The sequence below is a fragment of the Hemicordylus capensis genome, chromosome 14 (genome assembly GCF_027244095.1).
Source record: "Hemicordylus capensis ecotype Gifberg chromosome 14, rHemCap1.1.pri, whole genome shotgun sequence".
NCBI classification, from domain to species: Eukaryota; Metazoa; Chordata; class Lepidosauria; order Squamata; family Cordylidae; genus Hemicordylus; species Hemicordylus capensis.
This window is the reverse complement of record NC_069670.1, coordinates 18,412,494-18,432,563: the sequence shown is the minus strand read 5'-3', so window position 1 is coordinate 18,432,563 and position 20,070 is coordinate 18,412,494. Positions and strand designations below refer to the sequence as shown.

Here is a 20,070-nt window from a genome sequence, read left to right as displayed (position 1 = left end):
TGCTGTGGGATGTAATTCAGCAAAGTAAGTCTGCTTTAGACTGTGAGTCCCTTGGGGATAGGGAGCCATCTCTTCCCATTCCCTTGGCTTTGAGAACCTTTTCTTGGTTGAAAAGGCATGCATAAATATTCTAAGCAAATAATAATCCCGGTGCAATAATGCCCAAAACAGGGCAGACACAGTTGTGGAAACAAGGTCCATATCATTGTGCAACTGCATTTGCACAATGGTTGTGTTTGTGCAAGAGCACTCTTGCACAACTGGGTGAAGGCAATATTCTAATGCACACACACAATGCACAGTACATCAGCCACCATCCACTGCTTCTCCATCCTGACACCACCACAACATGTGCCATTACATAAAGATGCAAACACCTGCCTTTTTCACTCAGGCCTCTGGCCAGTTAGTTGTCGTCACCATCCTGACACTGTACATATGAAATTTACATATCAGGCGGTATAAAAATATGATTGATAGATAGATAGATAGATAGAAGGTGGTTTTGTAGCCCTGTTGGTGTTTAGCTGTATTTGTTATGCCATTTTTATGGCTGTTTGAATCATGTATTTATCTGTTGATAGATTTTTGTTGGCTGTATTTGTTATCCGCCACCCTGGAGTCTGGGGAAGCCTCTAAATGTAAATAATCCCAAATAAATAAATACATTGTCCTATTCTGACAGGAAAGTTCCCTCAGCTGGAGGCCAGAGAGGAAACTCTGGAGGCCCAGACACCCAGAAAGCCCTGAGGGGAAGCCGCGGAGGAAGGAATGTGGCAAACTAGGCTCTAAAGGCCAAAAAAACAAAACAACCCTTCTCTCACAGCCACCACTAATAATTACCACCATTACTACTATTATTACTACTTCCATTACTACTACTTCTATTACTAAGAATTTGTATTCACCATAAGGCTGCCCACTCTGACTGGAGTTGTTCCTGGAGGTTTCTCTCCACCCAAATATTTCCCCACCAATATTTCCCACAACACCCAGCCATGGAAATCTTCAGGCTTGCTTTCAAAAGCCACCTGAACCTTGTGTCCCTCATTCTGGCAATTAAATGTTGGCAAAGGGCTGGTAAGTAGCCTCCCCACCTGGCCGCCTTCCCATCCACGCCTCTCATTTCCCCTCATGCATCTCCTGAGGGCTTTCTCTTTCTCCTTCTCCTCCTTCTCTTTCAGTTCCAAGGCTCCCCTAATTTAGGAACTCCGAAAAGGCCTTGTTTTGTGGAGGGAAGACTGGCAGGCAGGAGGCCCTGAAGTGCCAGGGGGGCCCAGGGGGGCCCCTCCCCACAGAGGCCCCCTGGTTGCCGGACAACCGCCTGGGGTGACCCTCCAGGCCTCTGCTGGGCCCTCAGGAAGTGTGGCTGGCTTGCTGGCTTCCCAAGTGGGCCACTGTGTGAAGAAACAGGGTGCTGGACTAGATCGGCCTCCTTAGGTCTGATCCAGCAAAGCGGTCCTTGTGTTCTTAATAGGCTGTCCTTATCTTAAGAACATAGGAAGCTGCCATATGCTGAGTCAGACCATTGGTCTATCAAGTTCAGTATTGTCTTCACAGACTGGCAGCGGCTTCTCCAAGGTTGCAGGCAGGAGTCCATCTCAGCCCAATCTTGGAGATGCTGGCAGGGAGGGAACTGGGAACCTAGATGCTCTTCCCAGAGCGGCTCCATCCCCTGAGGGGAAGATCTTGCAGTACTCACACTTCTATTCTCCTGTTCATATTGTTAGAGGAGAGATCTTTCTCTCTGTCGCTCGCCTCTTGGTTAGGTAATTTGCACCAGACACCAGAATCCAGTTTCAAACAAAGCTTTATTTCATTGCTAGCAAAAAAAAAGCTTCTGGGTGCAGCCGGCCCCTACTCTGGCAGTTCATCCGTCATATACTGTGCAATCAACAAATTTCACACCTGCGCATTGTATACAAGCCAAAGCATTACTTTTAACTCCAAAGGTTCCGATTTGCTTCCAAGTACTATATTTCCCATGTTCCACTTCTCAAGACATCTGACTTGTGGCCTTGGCCTGGTTCCCATCCCTGGGGAGACATACTTTCAAGCAGTGTCATAAAATATCCTCAAGGTGATGGGAGGGGGGGGATGACCTACCAGCCACCAAAAGCACCATTGATAAGGCGTCCGTGCAAAACCAACTGTGCTTTTTGGCTGTTTGAGAGCTATTTGCAAATAATATTCCAACAATATGCAACCAGGGTGGACCCTGCTTAGCTAAGGGGACAAGTCCTGCTTGCGGCCACAAGACCAGCTCTCCTCCCTCATTTTCTGCTCCTCCTTCCCTTCTCAGGCGGCTCTCTGGGAAACACAATTTCTCCAAATACAGCTGGAGCAGAAAGGCGTCCTCCGCAACCCCCTCCAGGAAAAAAAATATATTCTCAGTGTCTGATGATTGAACTTTGGGGACTTAAGGGTTTGGTCCCCAAGGGGACCAAAACATTTCACTGCAAAAACCTCTCGGAATGGTCTTGGGTTTGGGGTTCTGTTCAACTCCCTGCCTACTTCTGAGTAAATATGCACAGCGTCAACATAAATCTGCCTGCCACTGGCCCCAAACACAGGGCAAGGCCAGGCTTCTTTTAAGGCCCCAAAATAAAATAAAATGGTGCAGGAGAAACTAGGTGTTTGTGCCGTCGAGGCGCCTGCCTGCAAGCAGCTCGCCCTGACACACGATACTGCCAGCCGGGTCAAGGGCACGGATTCAGGGCTTCGGAGCTGGGTTTGGTGCCAGGGGACCACTGGGGTCTGCGTGGATCCCAGTACTTCTCACGGGCAGCCGAACCCAGGCTTGCTTAGGAGAACAGCCTCCTAGTCTTGGATTCAGGTAAAAATACAGTGTGTGATGCCATGTCCAAATGCCCCTGACATCAGTGGGACTGGCTCAGAAGTGAGAAGAACACAAACAGGGTGGCTCTTTGCCACCATCCTCCCAGGGGCGTAGCTAGGGGAGAGGCCCGTGTTCATCCCCCTCTCTGGTGGCCCGCCAGAGTGAGGGAGATAATGAAGAAAATAGGGAGGGATGGAGCTGGAGGGTCCTTAGGAGCTGGGGGCCAATGTTCTTTGAACCCTTTCGCTCAATGATAGCTACGCCCCTGCATCCTCCCTCCTAACCCCCTATCAAGGCCCATGACTGCAAAGACAAGAGTTGAGGAATTCCTCCGGAAAAGCTCATGAGAAACCAGCGTGGCTTATTACTGCCACCTGCTGGACAGGTTTCATAAACGCCATTGGTTTCAAAAACATGCCTGCGCACAACTACTTATGCCCTCTCACAGACACGGAAAGACAGTTCACGGACTCATTTAGTATGGCATTGCTGTAGTGTGGCAAAAAAAGCCTGCGATCTGAGAGATGCCCTCCAGTGTCCTTTGGGAGGTCCTGGCCTCTGACAACCCACAGATGGAAACAGGGGCACGCTCAGGGGTGACCCAAAGCCTTGCAGCTCCTGAAAAATGCTGCTTTGCTCTACGCCCCTGCTGGGGGCCAGCCCCCTCTTACACCAGCCCCTTGCAAGCTTCGAAAGGGGCGTACGGGCAGGGAGGAGGGAAGGTTGCCTGCAGCCTCCTCCTCTCTCTTAGTGCTTCTTGTGAGCTTTGCAAAGCGTGTGAGGAGAGGGGCTCCTTGCATAGTTTGCAAGGGTCAGATGGGTCCCGAAGAGCTCCTGCAATGGTGATAGTGAGGAGGATCTTGCCGCCCTGCAGCGCCTCAATAATCTCCCCCCTGAGGTGACGGCCTCACCTGGCCTCATAAAAGGGCCGCTCTGGGCATGCTCATAATACTCTCGCCAAGTTCTCTTGCAAAGGATTGATGCCTGTGTATCCATCCCCACTCTCATAAGAGCAGCCCTGCTGGATCAGGCACAAGGCCCATCTAGACCAGCATTCTGTTTCACACATTGGCCCACCAGATGCCTCTGGGGAGCCGACAGGCAAGAGGTTTGTGCACGCCCTCTCTCCTGCTGTTGCTCCCCTGCAACTGGTATTGAGAGGCATCCTGCCTCTGAGGCTGGAGGTGGCCCATAGCCATCAGACTAGTAGCCATTGATAGACTTCTCCTCCATGAATTTGTCTAAGCCCCTTTTAACAGCCTTTCCTATTCAATACTGCAGAAAGCTATAGCCAATCTGTTGTAATGGCCCTATCCTGCACTGATTCCCAATACATGCTTTGGTAAAAAACATGGTAGAAAAAGCAAATTGCCTTACAAGGGCTTATCAACTGTTCGAGACAGACTTCAGCAGAAGGTAGGCTGTGTTTGCTTTAGTGTTCATGAGCATTTATTTCCATGCGCACTATGGACAAGATGCAGACACCTAGTGACCCGCTTGGAGAAGGGAGCTGAATCCTGAAGACAGACCAAGCTAGTAACAAGACACCCTCCCCAAGGCCAAAAAGATTAATGATTAATAAAAGGTGTGGCTCAAAAAATAGGTCCTGCCCATGGTGAAGAAGAGGTGATGTCTCAATGACATGATGTGCTATTAAAAATTGCACCCTGCAGGGATCCTGCAATGCAGCTCTGCTGTTACTTCGATCAACTTTTCTCTTTTGTGCAGAAAGGGAAACGAGGAAGTTGAGGGGAAGCAGAAACACATGATCAACAAAATCTGGAAAGCAACGTATATTTTTTTTGCAGTTCTCCATAGCGGGCTCTCGTCTTGTTCAATGTCACTACAGGGTCACGATGGCAAGGAGTGCAGGCATGAGAACGGCTTTCACTATGGCAAGCAATCCAGGTTCAAATAGTCCTGCAAAGGAAAGTTGAGAGAGGTTTCAGCGGAAGGTTCTCCCAGCTCGCCGAAAATGCACTCTACAGAGAAACTGGATAGACAGAAAAACCTCTCTTCCTCTCTCCTAATTCTAGAATTCAAGGGCCATCCAGTGATTGGCAGGAGATTGAAGAGAGGCAAGAGAAAGGTCTACAGCCACCTCATGGCACAGGAGGGAAGTAACTTGCCTAGGGAGCCAGAGGTTGCTGGTTCGAATCCCCGCTGGTATGTTTCCCAGACTATGGGAAACACCTATATCAGGCAACAGTGATCTAGGAAGATGCTGAAAGGCATCATCTCATACTGTGCAGGAGATGGAGATGGTAAATCCCTCATGTATTCTACCAATGAAAACCACATTTTCTGTGGTCACCAGGAGTTGGCACTTACTCGACAGCACAACTTTAAGAGAAAAGTCTGCTTTGCACAACACTTCATTAACTGTTGGAATTGCCTGCCACAAGATGTGGTGACCCTTCGAGGACTTTAAATGGGGATTAAGACAAATCCATGGGGAACGAAAGATGGCTAAATGGAACTTCCGTGTTCAGAGGCAGTCTGCTTGGGAATACCAGTTGCTGAGGGCACCCTTCGGCATCCAAAGGATGCACTCTGACTCTGATTTATGGGCAAGAAAAAAACAGTGGGAGAAAATCCTAATGAACCCATCCAGCTGCTTTAGCCCAGATTGACCATTGGCCAATCTTGCCCAGGATTACTCATAAACGGCTGCTAGCTTCCCACTTCCTTTATCAAAAAAACGGTTTCCCCCCTGCTCTTTGGCTGGGAGCTTGGGCTTGCAAAACACTCGCTATCTCATGAACTAAATGACCTCCTCCAAACCACACTAAGCTGCATGAATTCAGAGTCAGACCATTCACGAAATGCAAGCATTTCGACTGGCAGCGGAGAGATTTTCTCCCCTAGCTCTTCAACAGAGATCCTTTTAACAGAGCCTGCTACACGCCCAGCATCTGCTCTACCACCACTATATCCAGTGGTGTAGTGCTGGGCGCTTTCCAGATTACATGCTGCAATGGGATAAAATGCTTCGACTTGGCAGGATTGTATTGAAAACGATCCCCAGAACCTCAAACTCCTACAACGGGTAAATACAGCTATTTTTCTGCAACGGACTTGCAACGTCGTAGCACTCTAACGCAAAGATAAAACCCGAAAGAAAGCAGCGGAATTGTGAATGGCACCTTTCTGTCAGCACGGTGTCACAACACTGCAGTGTCACAACACAGGAATTACGGAAGCACATTTAGGAGATCTGTAGTGACCCTGTTGTAGGGTTTAATCTGGAAAGCACCCTGCAGGGACAGACAAGGATGCAGCCTGTCCTTTATCCCCTCCAGGGTTTCAGCAGGGACGCAAAGCCCTTGGCTTTCTATATGGAAAGAATGTGCTTTTCTTGCTATTCTAACCATTTATTCCCATTCTTCCTGTCTTAGGAACCTAGGAAGCTGCCATCTACTGAGTCAGACCCTTGGTCCATCTAGCTCAGTATTGTTTACTCTGTCTGGCAGTGGCTCTCCATGGTTTCAGGCAAGAATCTTTCCCAGCCCTTTCTGGAGATACTGCCAGGGACTTTTACACACAGCAGGCTTTTACTGCAACTTTACAGGGAGGCTTTACTGCAAACTTGAAGGTGTCCCATAAAACTGAGACAAATCGTGGATTTTAAAACTCCATATATAAATCAGGCTGCACTCTAACGTGCAGTGAAAAACCTGAATTGTGTGTGAAGTGCTCACCGATAACCCGCAGGGACTTTGGAGTAAATCTGGCCAATATGCGAACGCACCCCCTCCGTTCTGGAGGGGATGCGAGTTAAAGGGCTCTAAAAGCCCTGTGTGAAAAATTTCCAGGGATTGAATCTGGGACATCCCCTGTCATTCATTCTAGCACATTCCCTAGAGTCTATCTGATCCCTGACTTCCTGTAACAGAACCCCACAAATTATTCTATCTAAGTGAGGGGTGTGGCCATGTGGTGTGGCCATCAGGGTGGGTGTAGCTAGGTGGGGGAAGATTCATGGAGAACACCTGTACTTCTGAATTTGTGACTACTTCCCTGGCTATATCTGTTCTTTAAATTAAAAAAAAAAATTGTGGCTGTTTAAGGTAACGTCTCTCGGGCACCCCGAATCGGACTGTTCCTTCAGGCAGAACTGCCTGGTGTCTAGTGCAGTGGTTTTAATTATAAGGCCTGGGGGCCAGTGGCAGCCCCCATTGGCCCCCCATGTGGCCCCCAACTCATTGTTTACTGGGCCTGTGAGAAGCTGAATGCTCTGTGCGGTCCCCCTGGCACGATGCGGTGATGACCATTCGAATCCGGGCCGTGTGGTGCTTTGCTTTCCCTTTAAGGGAAACACAGCCCACTTGAGTCCCTGCACTGTCTTGGAAGGTGTGTACAGAGTGCTGGGAAGTGAAGCCCTTCCCAGCGCTTTCCCCATAGATCTCATAAGAGAGGGCTCCTCCGTCTCCCTCAAAGGGCCCTCCCAGCATGGAGAAAAGCACAGAGGTCAGCACAGAAGGAAACGGTTCCCGCCTGGAATGATTTTTGCCAAAGTGGCCCCCGCATGAAAAATAATGAAGATCACTGGCTTAGTGGTTCATCAGGACACAGTTAGATCACCGCCTGTAATCCCTCCTGCTCATTCAGAAGTGGAGTCACTCTTGGTCTTCCATCCCTTGTTGTTCCTACCACCTGTTCCCCTAATCCTCCTCCTCCTTCGGAGTCGTCATGGGTTAGCCAAATAATGACTTAAAGCCAATAATAAAGTCAAAATAATGACTTTTTGAAGGACTTCAAAAAGAATGGCTGAATACCGAATAATGAAGCAAATGAATAATGCAGGGGAAACCCCAAAGCTGCTAAAGAGCAAAGATTTGCTTCTGCAAACTTCAGAAATGGAGATATTCTAAACCCAGCTGACAATTTTTCCCCCTGAGAGCTCAAGCAAGTTGATTTTGCAAGCTGTATGATCTGCAATATTTGTTATAATGCATTGGTTTTGTGTACCCCAATGGGGTGGGAATATAATCAGCAGCTTGCTTTCGCTATTTTCTCCCTTACTCTTTCAGTGGGAAAGGAGGAGAAGGGGTCCCAAGCATCTTTCTGCTCGCTGAAACTGCTGGAATCTCTTTCGGCTTCAGGAGCAATGCTTGGCCACCTAGAGGGCAGCCTGAAGGAATAGTTATCTGAACAGCCACTGTGGTTGCAAAAGCATGACTAGATTTTGGAGAAGCTGGACCAAAATGAAGTACCCTGCAAGACTGGGTACGTTACAGAGCTCCTCTGTAAATAATTATCAATACTATTAATACCACTCGGAACATCTTGCAAGACTCTAGCTCCCCTGCGAATAAGAAGCAAGGCTGATTTTGCACAAGGGCAGCAGTAAAGCATTTAAAATATGAAGCTCAACCGGCATAGAGCTTCTCTCTGTCAAATCCATGTCAAGGCTGGCTGTATCTCCAGCTAGGATTGGGGCTTCCAGTCCAGAGTCCATTGATAGGACTGGAATTGGAGTCTAAAGTGCAGGATTCAGGCAATCCAGCACTGCAGACCTGGCCTGGGTGGGGGGAAAGTCAGATCTCTGGTGTTTATACTAGGCCTGGTCAATTCAGAAGCTTCATGCTGCCTGCCAGCCACAAGGGCCAAAGATCCACACCTCAATCCCTTTCTGATGAAAGGAGGACAAGCACCTCATTGAGTTAGATCTCTGGCCTCAGCCCTGGGGGCTCCTGTTTCAGACTGATGGGGAGGGGCTGTTGCGGAGGGGCTGAGCACCTCTTTTGCCTGCAGAAGGTCCCCAGTTCAGACCCTGGCAGCATCTCCAGGTAAGGCTGGGAAAGACTCCTGCCTGAAACCTCGGAGAGCCACTGCCAATCAGAGCAAACAAAACTGAGCTAGATGGACCAAGGGTCTGATTCGTATGTTTAGGATCTGGAGTCTCTGACATTGTTTGTGTGAACATTTGATTGTGTAGAACTGGAAGCAGAAGAGAGGCATTTGGGGTAGAAATGAGTGTTCTGGCCAATGTCAGTTTTGTGTCCACATGACCACGTGACTGAAGCAAGAACTGGATTAAGCACTGTGCATGGAAACACCTTCCAGGACTGCCCCAAACCAGGATCAGGCACCAGTTCGTGGGAAGCAGAAACAAGATGAGACCAGAATTGGGAGCCAGCTTGATGTGGTGATTAAGGTCTTGGACTAGGACCGAGGAGGAGGCCCAAGTCTAAATCCTTGCTCAGCCACGAAACTCACGTAGTGCCTCTGGAGCAGACGACTTCTCTCTCAGTCTAACCTACCTCACTGGGGTGTTGAGCGGATGACCGTAACTATGTACACCACAGTTTTGGGCTCTGGAGGAAGAGGGGGATATACATGTAATAAATAAATCCATGCGGGGGAGGCAGAAGGCTTCCCTTCCAGTTCATCTCACCCCTATGATTCCCCGGCAACATTTACCTGAAACCCCTGACGGCGTGCAGAACATTTTATAGGGAACGACCTCCCATGCACTCTGATTTCTGTGGGCCTGTGCAGTGCAGGTGAAGGAACGGTCCTTCTCCTCAGGCCGGATGATGGCATGGAGCCAGGCATTTTGAGAAAGCGTGATCCCTGATTTGGTTTCTTTCCAGCTGTACGTCACAGCGACTCTTGGCCCCACTTGTGCCTGACACTCCAATTCAAGAATGCAGGAGCTGTTTTCCGACTTGTGTTCTGTGGCACTGATGTCTGCAAGGAGGAAGAAGAAAGGAGAGACAAGATTACATGGCAGGAAAGGATCAGGAAACAGATGGGCACGGGGCAATTCCCAGCAACATACAGGCACGGGGCAATTCCCAGCAACATACAGGCACATGGCAATTCCAGGCAACATACAGGCACGGGGCAATTCCCGGCTACATACAGGCACGGGGCAATTCCTGGCTATATACAGGCACAGGGCAATTCCCGGCTACTTACAGGCATGGGGCAATTCCAGGCAACATACGGGCACATGGCAATTCCCGGCTACATACAGGCATGGGGCAATTCCAGGCAATATACAGGCACGGGGCAATTCCTGGCTATATACAGGCACAGGGCAATTCCCGGCTACATACAGGCATGAGGCAATTCCAGGCAACATATGGGCACATGGCAATTCTCGGCTATATATGGGCACAGGGCAATTCCCGGCAACAGTTTTTTTAAATTGTTGTGATTGTTTCATTACTGTTTTATGATGTTTTAATTGTTAATTGTTTTATACTGTTTTATAACGTTTGTTTTAATTGTTAACTGATTTTAATGGTTTTGTTTTAATTGTAAACTGCCCTGAGCCATTTCGGAAGGGCGATATAACAACCCAATACATAAATATGAAATAAGAAATAAATAAACATATGGGCACGGGGCAGTTCCTGGCAACATGGGGGATGGGGCAACTCTGAACTAATGCTTCACTTATACGGTGAACAAAGTTTTGCTCACACAAAAAGATTGCATGGCTGCACTACATTAGAGGAGTTTGGGAACTGCACTGTTGCACAGAAGTTCCCTGTAAAACATATGAGGCATGCACAACATGCTGCCCTAGCCAGGGCTCTCCTTAGGGCAGGGCGACCGCCCCGGGCCCCACTCGTTTAACCCCCATTAGAATTAATGGGAAGGCGGCCCCCCACACTGGCTGATTTGCCCTGGGCCCCGCACCCCACCAGGGCTCTCTAAGGGCGGCCCTGGCCCTAGAGCACACATGGTGGGTCTAGTGCCACACGATTCTGCAACTCAGGCATGAGTCTGGATTTACATTCTTTCATTATAGATTCCCATTATATTTGATAGCAAAGGCCTGTGACCTCTGGAGTCCAATCTAACCTAAAAGCCAGAAACGTCTAGCCTTGTTCGCCAAAAGGATCCAGGAAGGTCCTGCCGAACACTTGAGGCCCATCTGTTTGTTAATCAAAACTTGCCAAATTGGAGGTTACATCACATTGTTGTGATTTTGGTTCTGCTAAAGTAAGATTATTTTTGTCCTTGCAGAAGTGACTATCCCTTCTTAGGAGATGGTGCCAGAAACCATGGAGGAGGATGCCATTTTCTTGGAAACCCACTGAATGTACAAGTTACTTCTGATAGCATTAATTAGGACGGAGAGGAAAAGTCCTTCTCATAGGTTTTAAACTGTTGTTTAAATATGTTACAAGTATAGACTCACAACAAAATGTTGCAGTATATGTGTTACCTGTGTACATGTGTTACCTGTGTCTGGGCATGGTGAGAGTTTTAGGCACCTTTCTCCCTCAGAAGCAAAAGGGGTTGTGTCTATCTTGAGGGAATATTATTCAAGCTGAGAAATTTCCTGCTCTTCTCATTCAAGCCCTCTTTCCCCCTCCTCTCCGCCGAGTTCCATTAGCGATGTCCATGTGTTTGTCTGTTAACTGCCCTCCGTGTCCACAAACATTCCATTCCATTGAGTTACAATCAGGACAGTTTTGGAATTCCACCCCTCCCTTAGGTTTGTTTCCAAAACAGTTTGTTTCCAAACTCTGGTTTTGGAAACTACATATCTGCCAGTAAATCCCTCTTGCCTGCAGATGCTCTGGATGTGTATCTCTAAGGAGCACAACATTTCAAGCTCTTTCAGAAATAGATATTGCGGCTGGCAGTGATGAAAGCTGTAGTCTAACGTCTGGCAACCCAAGTTTGAAAATCCAAATATCCTTCTCCTTTCTACCTGGGCTTCCATCTCCCCTGAGTCCAACTAAAGATTGTAAACTCCTCAGGGCAGAGGCCTCCCTCTAATACTTTGGCACCATATTAATAACAATACTGACATCAACTTCCAGATAGGCCTTAATCCCAATCTTTACTCGCTACTCTTGGAACTCACTAAATATAAACAGCATGTATTTTTTCAGCGGTATGTCATCAGGTTTATCCGTTCTCAACAGCGCTTCAAAAATTTCTCCATCGTCCATAGTCAGGTTTTTTATTTCCAAGGAATGGGTCTCTTCCGAGAAGGTCATTCTTCCCGAATATCTGGAATTCATGACAGTCAGAGGTTTTCCTGGCAACCACATAGCTGCTGCCCCTCTTCTCACGGTAGTCATCCAGGTGACAGAGTTGACAATCTGCCCTTTTGGAGTGTCTAGGGGGAAAACAACAGAGCCCCCCAACGTCCTGACAAAAGTCTGGGCTGGTTCAGAATCTGCAGCAACATTCACGCCTGGAGAGACAAAGCAAAAAAGAGCAGAAAAGGGAATTTGGATGGTGGCGGGTGAGTTCACAACTGCAAGCCATAATTTTTCATTATTATCTGTTTCGAAAATACTGTTCACATGCAAACTGCCACAGTCGTTCATCTTCACAGCTGTTCCTGACATCATTTGCTTAATCAAAGACTAAAATGTTCATCTTCCATAGCCTGTTTTGAAGAGGGAGGGAGATGGGTCTTCAATAGGGTTGCCAACCCTATGGGAGGAGAGCTGGTCTTGAGGCAGCAAGCATGAATTGTCCCCTTTGTGATACAGGTTCCACCCTGGCTTGTATTTGAATAGGAGACTTGAATGTGTGAGCACTGTAAGATATTCCCCTAAGAGGATGAGGCTGCTTTGGGTAGATAACCTGCTCTTCCAGGTTCCCTCTTTGGTATCTCCGAGCTAGGGCTGAGAGAGACTCATAGGAACACAGGAAGCTGCTATATACTGAATCAGACCATTGGTCCATCTCACTCAGTATTGTCTTCACAGACTGGCAGCAGCAGCTTCTCCAAGGTTGCAGGCAGGAATCTCTCTCAGCCCGATCTTGGAGATGCTGCCAGGGAGGGAACTTGGAGCCTAGATGCTCTTCCCAGAGCAGCTCCATCCCCTAAGGGGAATATCTCACAGTGCTCACACTTCTAGTCTCCCTTTCGTATGCAACCAGGGCAGACCCTGCTTAGCTTAAGGGGACAAGTCATGCTTGCTACCACAAGACCAGCTGCCTTCTACTGAGTCTGACCCTTGGTTCATCTAGCTCAAGATTGTCTACATAGACTGGAAACAGCTTCTTCAAGGCTGCATACAGGAATCTCTCTCAGCCCTATCTGGAGATGCCAGGAAGGGAATCTGGGACCTTCTGCATGCAACTTTCCGGCAGGTAGAGCCTAAAAGGCAGGCTGCAAACGTGGTGCTGGTTTAGCTGGTTTAGCTCACAAACGGGGCCGCGTGGCTTCGTTTGCGAGCACTGACCGGGGATTTTGTCTGCAAACAGGACTGTGTGGCCCTGTCTGCAAGCAAAGCCCTGTCCCCTGCATCTGCCATCAGGTGCAAGGGGCGTGGCTTAGTGTCTGCCATCAGACACAGGGGGGCCACGACGGCGGGCTGGACCCGGGCTGCCACTGGTCTCCCTCTGCCAGTGGTTATATCTCTGCTAAATGAGCAAAGAGGCACTGTGCAAAGTAGCAATTCTCTTATATTAAGCAGGGGGAGAGCAGCTGGCCTTATCCAGCCCCAGCACAGCATCCGTCCAGTGGCTGTTGCTAGTATCTGCCTTATGTTTCGTTTTAGATTGTGAGCCCTGGGAGACAGGGGGTCATCTTAATTAATTATGTATTATTTATTTTTCTATGCAAACCACTTTGAGAACTTGGGTTGAAGAGTGGCATATAAATATTTGTTGTAGTAGTAGTAGAGTCAAGATGCCTCTGAATACCAGTTGTAGGGGAGCACCAGCAAGAGAACGGGGTGTGGCTTCTTGCCTGTGGGCTCCCCAGAGGCATCTGGTGGGCCACTGTACGAAACAGGATACTGGACTAGATGCGCCTTGGGCTTGATCCAGCAAGACCCAGAGGTGATCCCAGGTATTGCATCATCTGAGGCAAGGTAACAAATGCTGCCCTGCCCCATGAGCCTGGTGGGGGGCCAGCCCCCTTTCAGAACCAACTTTGGCAAGCTTTAGAAGGGCATGGAAAGTAGGAAGGGCCAGAAGCCTCCCTTTCTCTCCTTGTGCTTCTCAAAAGCTTTGCAAGGAGTGTGAGGAAACACAAAGAGGCACTTCCACAGCGGTAGCATTTTGCCAACCCAATAACCTGCTGCTGCCCAAGGCAACTGCTTCACCTTGCCACACGAAAAGGCCGCCCCAAGGCCGCCCCACATGCATGGCACTTCACAAAGCACTGGCCCCGAGGGGTTTACAACCCATAATTCCATTCCAGATGACAACTGCAACTATTTATATCCCCCTTTCCAACAAAGCTTCCCAAAGCAGTTTACCTGGAAAAATAAATGAGAAGGTTCCCTGTCCCCAAAGGCCTCGCAAATTAAAAATAAGCATGACACCACTATAAATCACCTTTAATATAAGAGAATCACCTTTAATATAAGAGAATCACCTTTAAAAGGTGTCTTTGCTCAGTTAGCAGGGATCTAAATACCCTAAACGTGTAGGCGGCCTATAGCCATCAGTACTAGTGGCCATTGGTAGACCTGTCCTCCATGGATTTGTCTGAGCCCCTTTTTAAAGCCATCCAAGTTGGTGGCCATCACCACACCCCATTCCACCGATTCATTCTGATTCATCATGCACGGTGTGAAAAAGTACTTCCTTTTGTTGGGCCTTAACTTCCTGGCTATCGGTTTCATGGTCTTGGAAATAGCTCTCAAATAGCTCTCAAACAGCCCCCAAGCACAGTTGGTTTACACAGATGCCTTATCAGTGGCACTTGGCATTCGCGATATTATTTATTTATTTATTTATTTATTTATTAGATTTTTATACCACCCTTCCGAGCTGGCTCAGGGTGGTTTACAGTTTAAAAACAGAAATCATTAAAAACAATTAAAACAGAGATACAAATATAAACACCAATTTAAAAGCACCTTAAAAACAATTAATATTTATTTATTATTCTGGCAGCTGGTAGGGATCTACCAGCTATTATTCGATAGCTGGTAGATCCCTCCCCTCCATCACCTTGAGGATATTTTATGACACTGCTTGAAGGTATGTCTCCCCAGGGAGGGGGACCAGGCCAAGGCCACAAGCCAGATGTCTTGAGAAGCGGAAAGTGGGAAATACAGCACTTGGCAGCAAATTGGAACCTTTGGCGTTAAAAGTAACGCTTTGGCTTGTATACAGTGCTCAGGTGCGAAATTTGTTGATTGCACAGTATATAAGACGGATGAACTACCAGGGGCGGGGGGCGGCCACACCCAGAAGCTTTTTGCTGGCAATGAAATAAAGCTTTGTTTGAAACTTGCTACTGGTGTCCGGTGAAAATTACCTAACCAAGAGGCGAGCGACAGAGAGAAAGATCTCTCTTCTAACAATGGGATGACTCCTGGCTCTGGTGTTGTGAAAGAAGGAGAAGCGCTTTCCCCCTCCCCACAGTCTCTGTGCAACACATTTCACTTTGGCGATGCTTTCTGGGTGAACTCGAGAATGTGAGGCTGTCTGGGCCAGGAACGGTTCCTTATTTCTACGAAGCACATGCTGACTGTTTGGCAATGCCTATCAACTTCAGTTTCTCTTACTAACAAGTAGGATGCCAAAATATTCACGGCACCACGGCATCACCAGCAAGCCAAGCTTGTGCCTCTACTCTGGGTCTCAGGGAACCCGAGGGGGCCACTCCCTGCAGGGAATGGCCCCATGCCTTAGGTGGCTGCAAACTCCTTCCAGCCCCAGGGTCCTCAGCCATGGAAAGCTAGTTGAGAATTACTAGGAACACAACCGGGCAAAGGTGCTGACCTCATAGAATGGGAAACCACAAATCAGCAGACCCACTGCATTACGGCACGCCCTCATCACTGGTGATTTGTGTCAACATTTCGGTGGTTTTTCTCTCAACTGCAAGTTCTGATGAGAGAAATTAACAACTGATTCAGATTATTAAGGTCATTGGCTCTCTGATGGGAGAAGAGCTGGTCTTGTGGTAACAAGCATACATTCACTTCTGAAGCTTTTTGGTTCCTTTGCAGCTTCCCGCGCCTTGCCTCACCACCCTGCCTCAACTCCTGTAGATACTTCCTGGCCATTGATACAGCCCAAAAAAGGTCTACAGCTCCTAGCCAATAACTCGCCCTCACCCAGACTGCAGGGGAAGGAAAAACAATCTTTCATTTCAAAAGTGAAATCATGGGAATGGTGATGTGTTCAGGGGTGTGAGTGAATAAAAAAAGAAAGCCTGTCTCCCATCTACAGCGGGAGGAGTAAGGAGGGTGGGAGGGACCACGTTTCGACTTCAGATCAAAGCGAACACTCTGATTCGAGCAGAAGCAAAAGAGGAATTCTTCCCAAAGTCCCAGATTGGACAGGGAACCCCAGAATCACAAGGAGGGCAGCCTCTGCATCAAATCAGGCCTGCTTCACAGAGCCCAAATGTTTACCCCACTTACTGAGCAGTAACACTGCCATGAGGATCCAGATCAGTTTTTTCACAGTGGCATGTTTTCAAATAGCTGGCCATCTGGCTGCTCTGAAAGTATGTTTCGAGGAAACGCTTTCAAAGCTTCCGCTCTGTTCTGCTGGCCTTGCTTCCCTCTCTCTTCTGAGCTGCTCCTCAGACCTCCTTCTCTGCCCAACCTTCCTTCAGGTTCATCTGTCTCAGTTCATTGCCAACTCAGAGCAAATTTGGGTGCCTGATCTGCTGATATGTGGGGCTGGATGGATTGTTATGCCGTTCTAAACTGGCTTGTGGTGTGGAATCTGAAAGGAAAACAAACTGACCTCCCCTGCTGATATCTTGCTCTGGTTTGGAGGTCTTTAAAAAGGCTCTGGGACCCAAACACCAAGGAATCCCTTACAGATGGGGGGCATAGCTCAGTGGTAGAGCATTTGTATTGTGTGCAGGAGGTCTCAGGTTCAATCCCTGGCAGCATCTCCAGGTCGGGCTGGGAAAGGCTGCTCCCTGAAACCTTGGAGAGCTGCTGCCAGTCAGTGTAGACAATGCTGAGCTAGGTGAACCAAGGGTCTGACTCAGTATAAGGCAGCTTCTTATGTATGCCCTGCATGTAAAGTAGCAGTTGTTATTTCCTAAGATAGGAGATCCATGGTTGCAGGCAATAATCTCTTTCAGCCCTATCTTGGAAATTCCAGGGAGGCAACTTGCAACCTTCTGCATGCAGGCACTCTTCCCAGAGCGGCCCCATCTTACAGTGCTCACATGTAGTCTTGCTACTACAAGACCAGCTCTCCTCCCTGTAGGATGGGGCCTGTGGTGCCACCCTACCATGCAGGGGTGTTGTCCTTTGATGATATATATGAATTGAGCACTTAGAAAGAGCACCAATTAACAACAACAACACTTTGCATAATTCCTTATTCATAAGAGCATCTGAAGAACCCCTCTGGATCAGGCCAAAGGTCTTTTTCGTCCAGTAGCCTGTCTTCCACAGTAGCCACCTAGATGTCCCTACAGGCAGCTTTCAACCCGGGCACAAAGGTGACAGTCCACCCTACACTGTTGCTCCCTAATAACTGGTACAAACTTATGATACTGGTATTCCCACTCTTCAGCCATCCCAGGCTTTAATCCCAGCTGAGCTGACAACTTTCTCTTCCCTCTCAGAAAATTGACTGCTAAGCTCCCTGGGCCACCACACCAGCTCAGCAAATCTGTTACCTTGAGCAAAGCTTCATGCTACAAGTGTGATACTTTATTAAAAAACTGCATATTAGACAGGAGTAGAGGATCACCAAAATCCTCCCATCAGGTTTTCCCCAGGTATAAACAGCTGTCCATGGGGTCAGCTGTTTATACCACACAAAATCCCAGATCTATCTATTTATCTATCATATTTCTATACCGCCTGATTTGTACATCTCTAGGCGGTGTACACAATTTAAAATATAGCCAGAGCTCAGACCCCCAGGATGAAGAAGAGTGTCTCTGAGTGTTTGAAAAAGTGTTTCTTCCACAATCAGATTCAGAACCACAATCAGATCCTGAATACAAAGCCTTTATTGCTGCAGGGTCCGATATACCTTCCAAGCAGACTCCCGCTCCTTGCATTTTATTTATTTTATTTAAAATATTTCTATATCGCCCAAAACTTGCATCTCCGGACAGTTTACAATTAAAATCATGTTGTTGTTGTTTTAAAAAACCAATTCACAATTAAAATCATTGAAAACACTGAAAACATTGAAAACCCAATATTAAAAATATTAAAACTCTAAGTCTGATTAAAAGCCTGGGTGAACAAATGAGTCTTTTTAGGAATTTAAAATTAATTTTTTGGAATTTAGCAGGGAATTTAGCACTGATCTTAGGTAAGGCAGAGCTTTTGGAAATCTGATAAGCAGTGCAGGAAAAGGACATAGAAATATAGGAAGCTGCCTCATACTGAGTCAAACCCATGGTCCATCTGTTCCATATTGGTGGTCCATCTGCTCTGTATTGTCTACACTGACTGGCAGCAGCTCTCCAAGGTCTCGGGCAGGCGTCTCTCCCAGCCCTACCTAGAGATGCTGCCAGGGATTGAACCTGGAACCTTTTGCATGCAAAGCTAATGCTCTACCTCTGAGCTATGGCCGTGAAGAGATCCCTCCACATGGACTGCTCTTCTCCAGAGACGAGTTGTAGAAGTGCTGAATTATTCCATTAACAGAAGGTTTCAATTTTACTCACTTGCAGCATGGCAAAGGAAGATAAGGAAGACGATGGGGCAAGAGGAAGTCATTCTGGCGTCCCTGAAGAAAAGCTGACCCAAAGGAAGACTAGCCTAGGCAGCAGCACCTGGACTCCGGGAGAGGACTGTTGCTTCTTCTTTCTGGAATTAGAAGAAGAGAAAGCGAGGAAGTTCCTCATCCCAGAGTTCTTATAGGACCAAGGCCAGGCCAACAGATGTCTGGCAGGGTGGGAAGTGGACATGTGATCACCAATCATGAGACCAGAGTGGCCAAAAAAGGCCCTCCCTTTGGGTTTAATGGCAGCAACAACCGGCTATAGCCAAGATCTGGCAAGGAAGGGCAAGGAAAGCCTTTGTGGTTTCTGCTTATTGGGTAAATGCAGGGTGTGGGGTGCTAAGAAAGGCACAAGTCACCCCTGCAAGGAAGCCACAAAGAAGGCGATACCCACAGTCTCCGAGGTCTATACACCAGCACACAGAGGGTGTGAAATAATCAGGAAGAGCATGAAATCTTCATGCAGGAAACTAAGTATGATCTAATAGGTTATCACTCAGACGACTACAGGAACATAGGAAGCTGGCTTATGCGGAGTCAGACCCTTGGTCCATCTGCTCTGTATTGTCTGCACCGACAAGCAGCAGCTTCTCCTGAGGTTCCAAGCAGCAGGAGTCTTTCCCAGCCCTACTGCTGCCAGGGACTGAACCAGGGACCTTCTTCATGCAAAGCAGATGCTCTGCCACTGAGCGGGGAGGAAAGCTGATCTTGATGCAGTGAGCACAAATCATCCCCTTTGCTACTCAGCAGAGGCGTATCTAGGGAAAATAGTGCCTAGGGCAAACACTGAAATTGCGCCCCCCTGTCCAAGCATCTGACACCCATCTTTGAGATAACTTTACCATAATATCAGCTGAAAAATACAAGTCAGGCTCGTTAGTCTTTTAATATTTCAAAAACTATTTAGCAGTGGACTTAGCCAGACCAAAGAATGCTGGAAAACTACAAATTTCAGTATGTGGGGGCTCATGAAATACCCAAATACTATGTGGAGGTGTACTTGGAAAACTAAACAGAAGTGCCTGTCTAATTCTCTACTATGCATTCTAGCATCACCATTACATAAGTTTTAAAAATAAATGGAGAATTTGACTTTTCCCAGATACTCTGTAAATAATTAAAGGAAACTGTGTCACTTCTTGGAATATATTCTAGTCTTTCAGAAAGACAGTTAAAATGAGAGAAAGAGAGCAAGAAACTCCCAGTGGGCCTTAATATTAAGGGTTTCACACTGATTCAAAGACAAAGTCACCATTAATAGCCATATTAGCAAGACATCACATTTAACTCACTTATCACAAGAAGCAAAGTAAGAGCAAATGAATACAATCCTAGCTCATAAGCATCAGCTCAGTTTTCACAAGCCCTGATTCTCTGTACATAGTGCCAATCTGAATATGTGTACAGTGACTTATATTATATATTATTATTATTTTACCTGTAGCCCCTTCAGGGGGCTTCCTAAAGGCTGGGGGGATTGCAAAGGTTCCTCCTCCCCCCACTGGCCTCTAGGGCCTCACAGGGACTATTTGAGCATGTGCAGTGGCCATTTTAAAAAATCTTTTAAAAAAAAATGGCCGCTGAAAACAAAATGGCCACCGCGCATGCTCAAATGGCCT

General features: G+C 47.5%; 2 protein-coding genes across 21 annotated transcripts in view; both read right to left on the bottom strand.

The window, feature by feature from the left end:
• The window catches only part of KIRREL1 (kirre like nephrin family adhesion molecule 1), a 196,595-nt gene extending 195,061 nt beyond the window's left edge, over positions 1 to 1,534 (bottom strand). The window contains exon 1 of one of the 3 annotated variants that reach the window (XM_053277807.1): positions 1,098 to 1,534. The gene's annotated coding sequence lies outside the window, so the exon portion shown is untranslated. Of the gene's footprint in view, positions 1 to 908; positions 1,068 to 1,097 lie in introns of those variants that run through there. The other 2 variants (XM_053277808.1, XM_053277810.1) reach the window with 2 other exon arrangements.
• A 258-nt stretch (positions 1,535 to 1,792) lies between these two features.
• The window catches only part of LOC128337145 (zinc finger protein 250-like), a 45,739-nt gene continuing 27,461 nt past the window's right edge, over positions 1,793 to 20,070 (bottom strand). For 12 of the 18 annotated variants that reach the window (XM_053277788.1, XM_053277789.1, XM_053277785.1 and 9 more), the window contains 3 exons: positions 11,676 to 12,011; positions 9,266 to 9,535; positions 1,793 to 4,759 (listed from right to left, as the gene is read on the bottom strand). In XM_053277788.1, the coding sequence (XP_053133763.1) occupies positions 4,683 to 4,759; positions 9,266 to 9,535; positions 11,676 to 12,011 (683 nt within the window). In that variant the 3' untranslated portion in view covers positions 1,793 to 4,682. Of the gene's footprint in view, positions 4,760 to 9,061; positions 9,160 to 9,265; positions 9,536 to 11,675; positions 12,012 to 15,514; positions 15,623 to 18,395; positions 18,538 to 20,070 lie in introns of those variants that run through there. The other 6 variants (XR_008312192.1, XR_008312191.1, XR_008312190.1 and 3 more) reach the window with 4 other exon arrangements.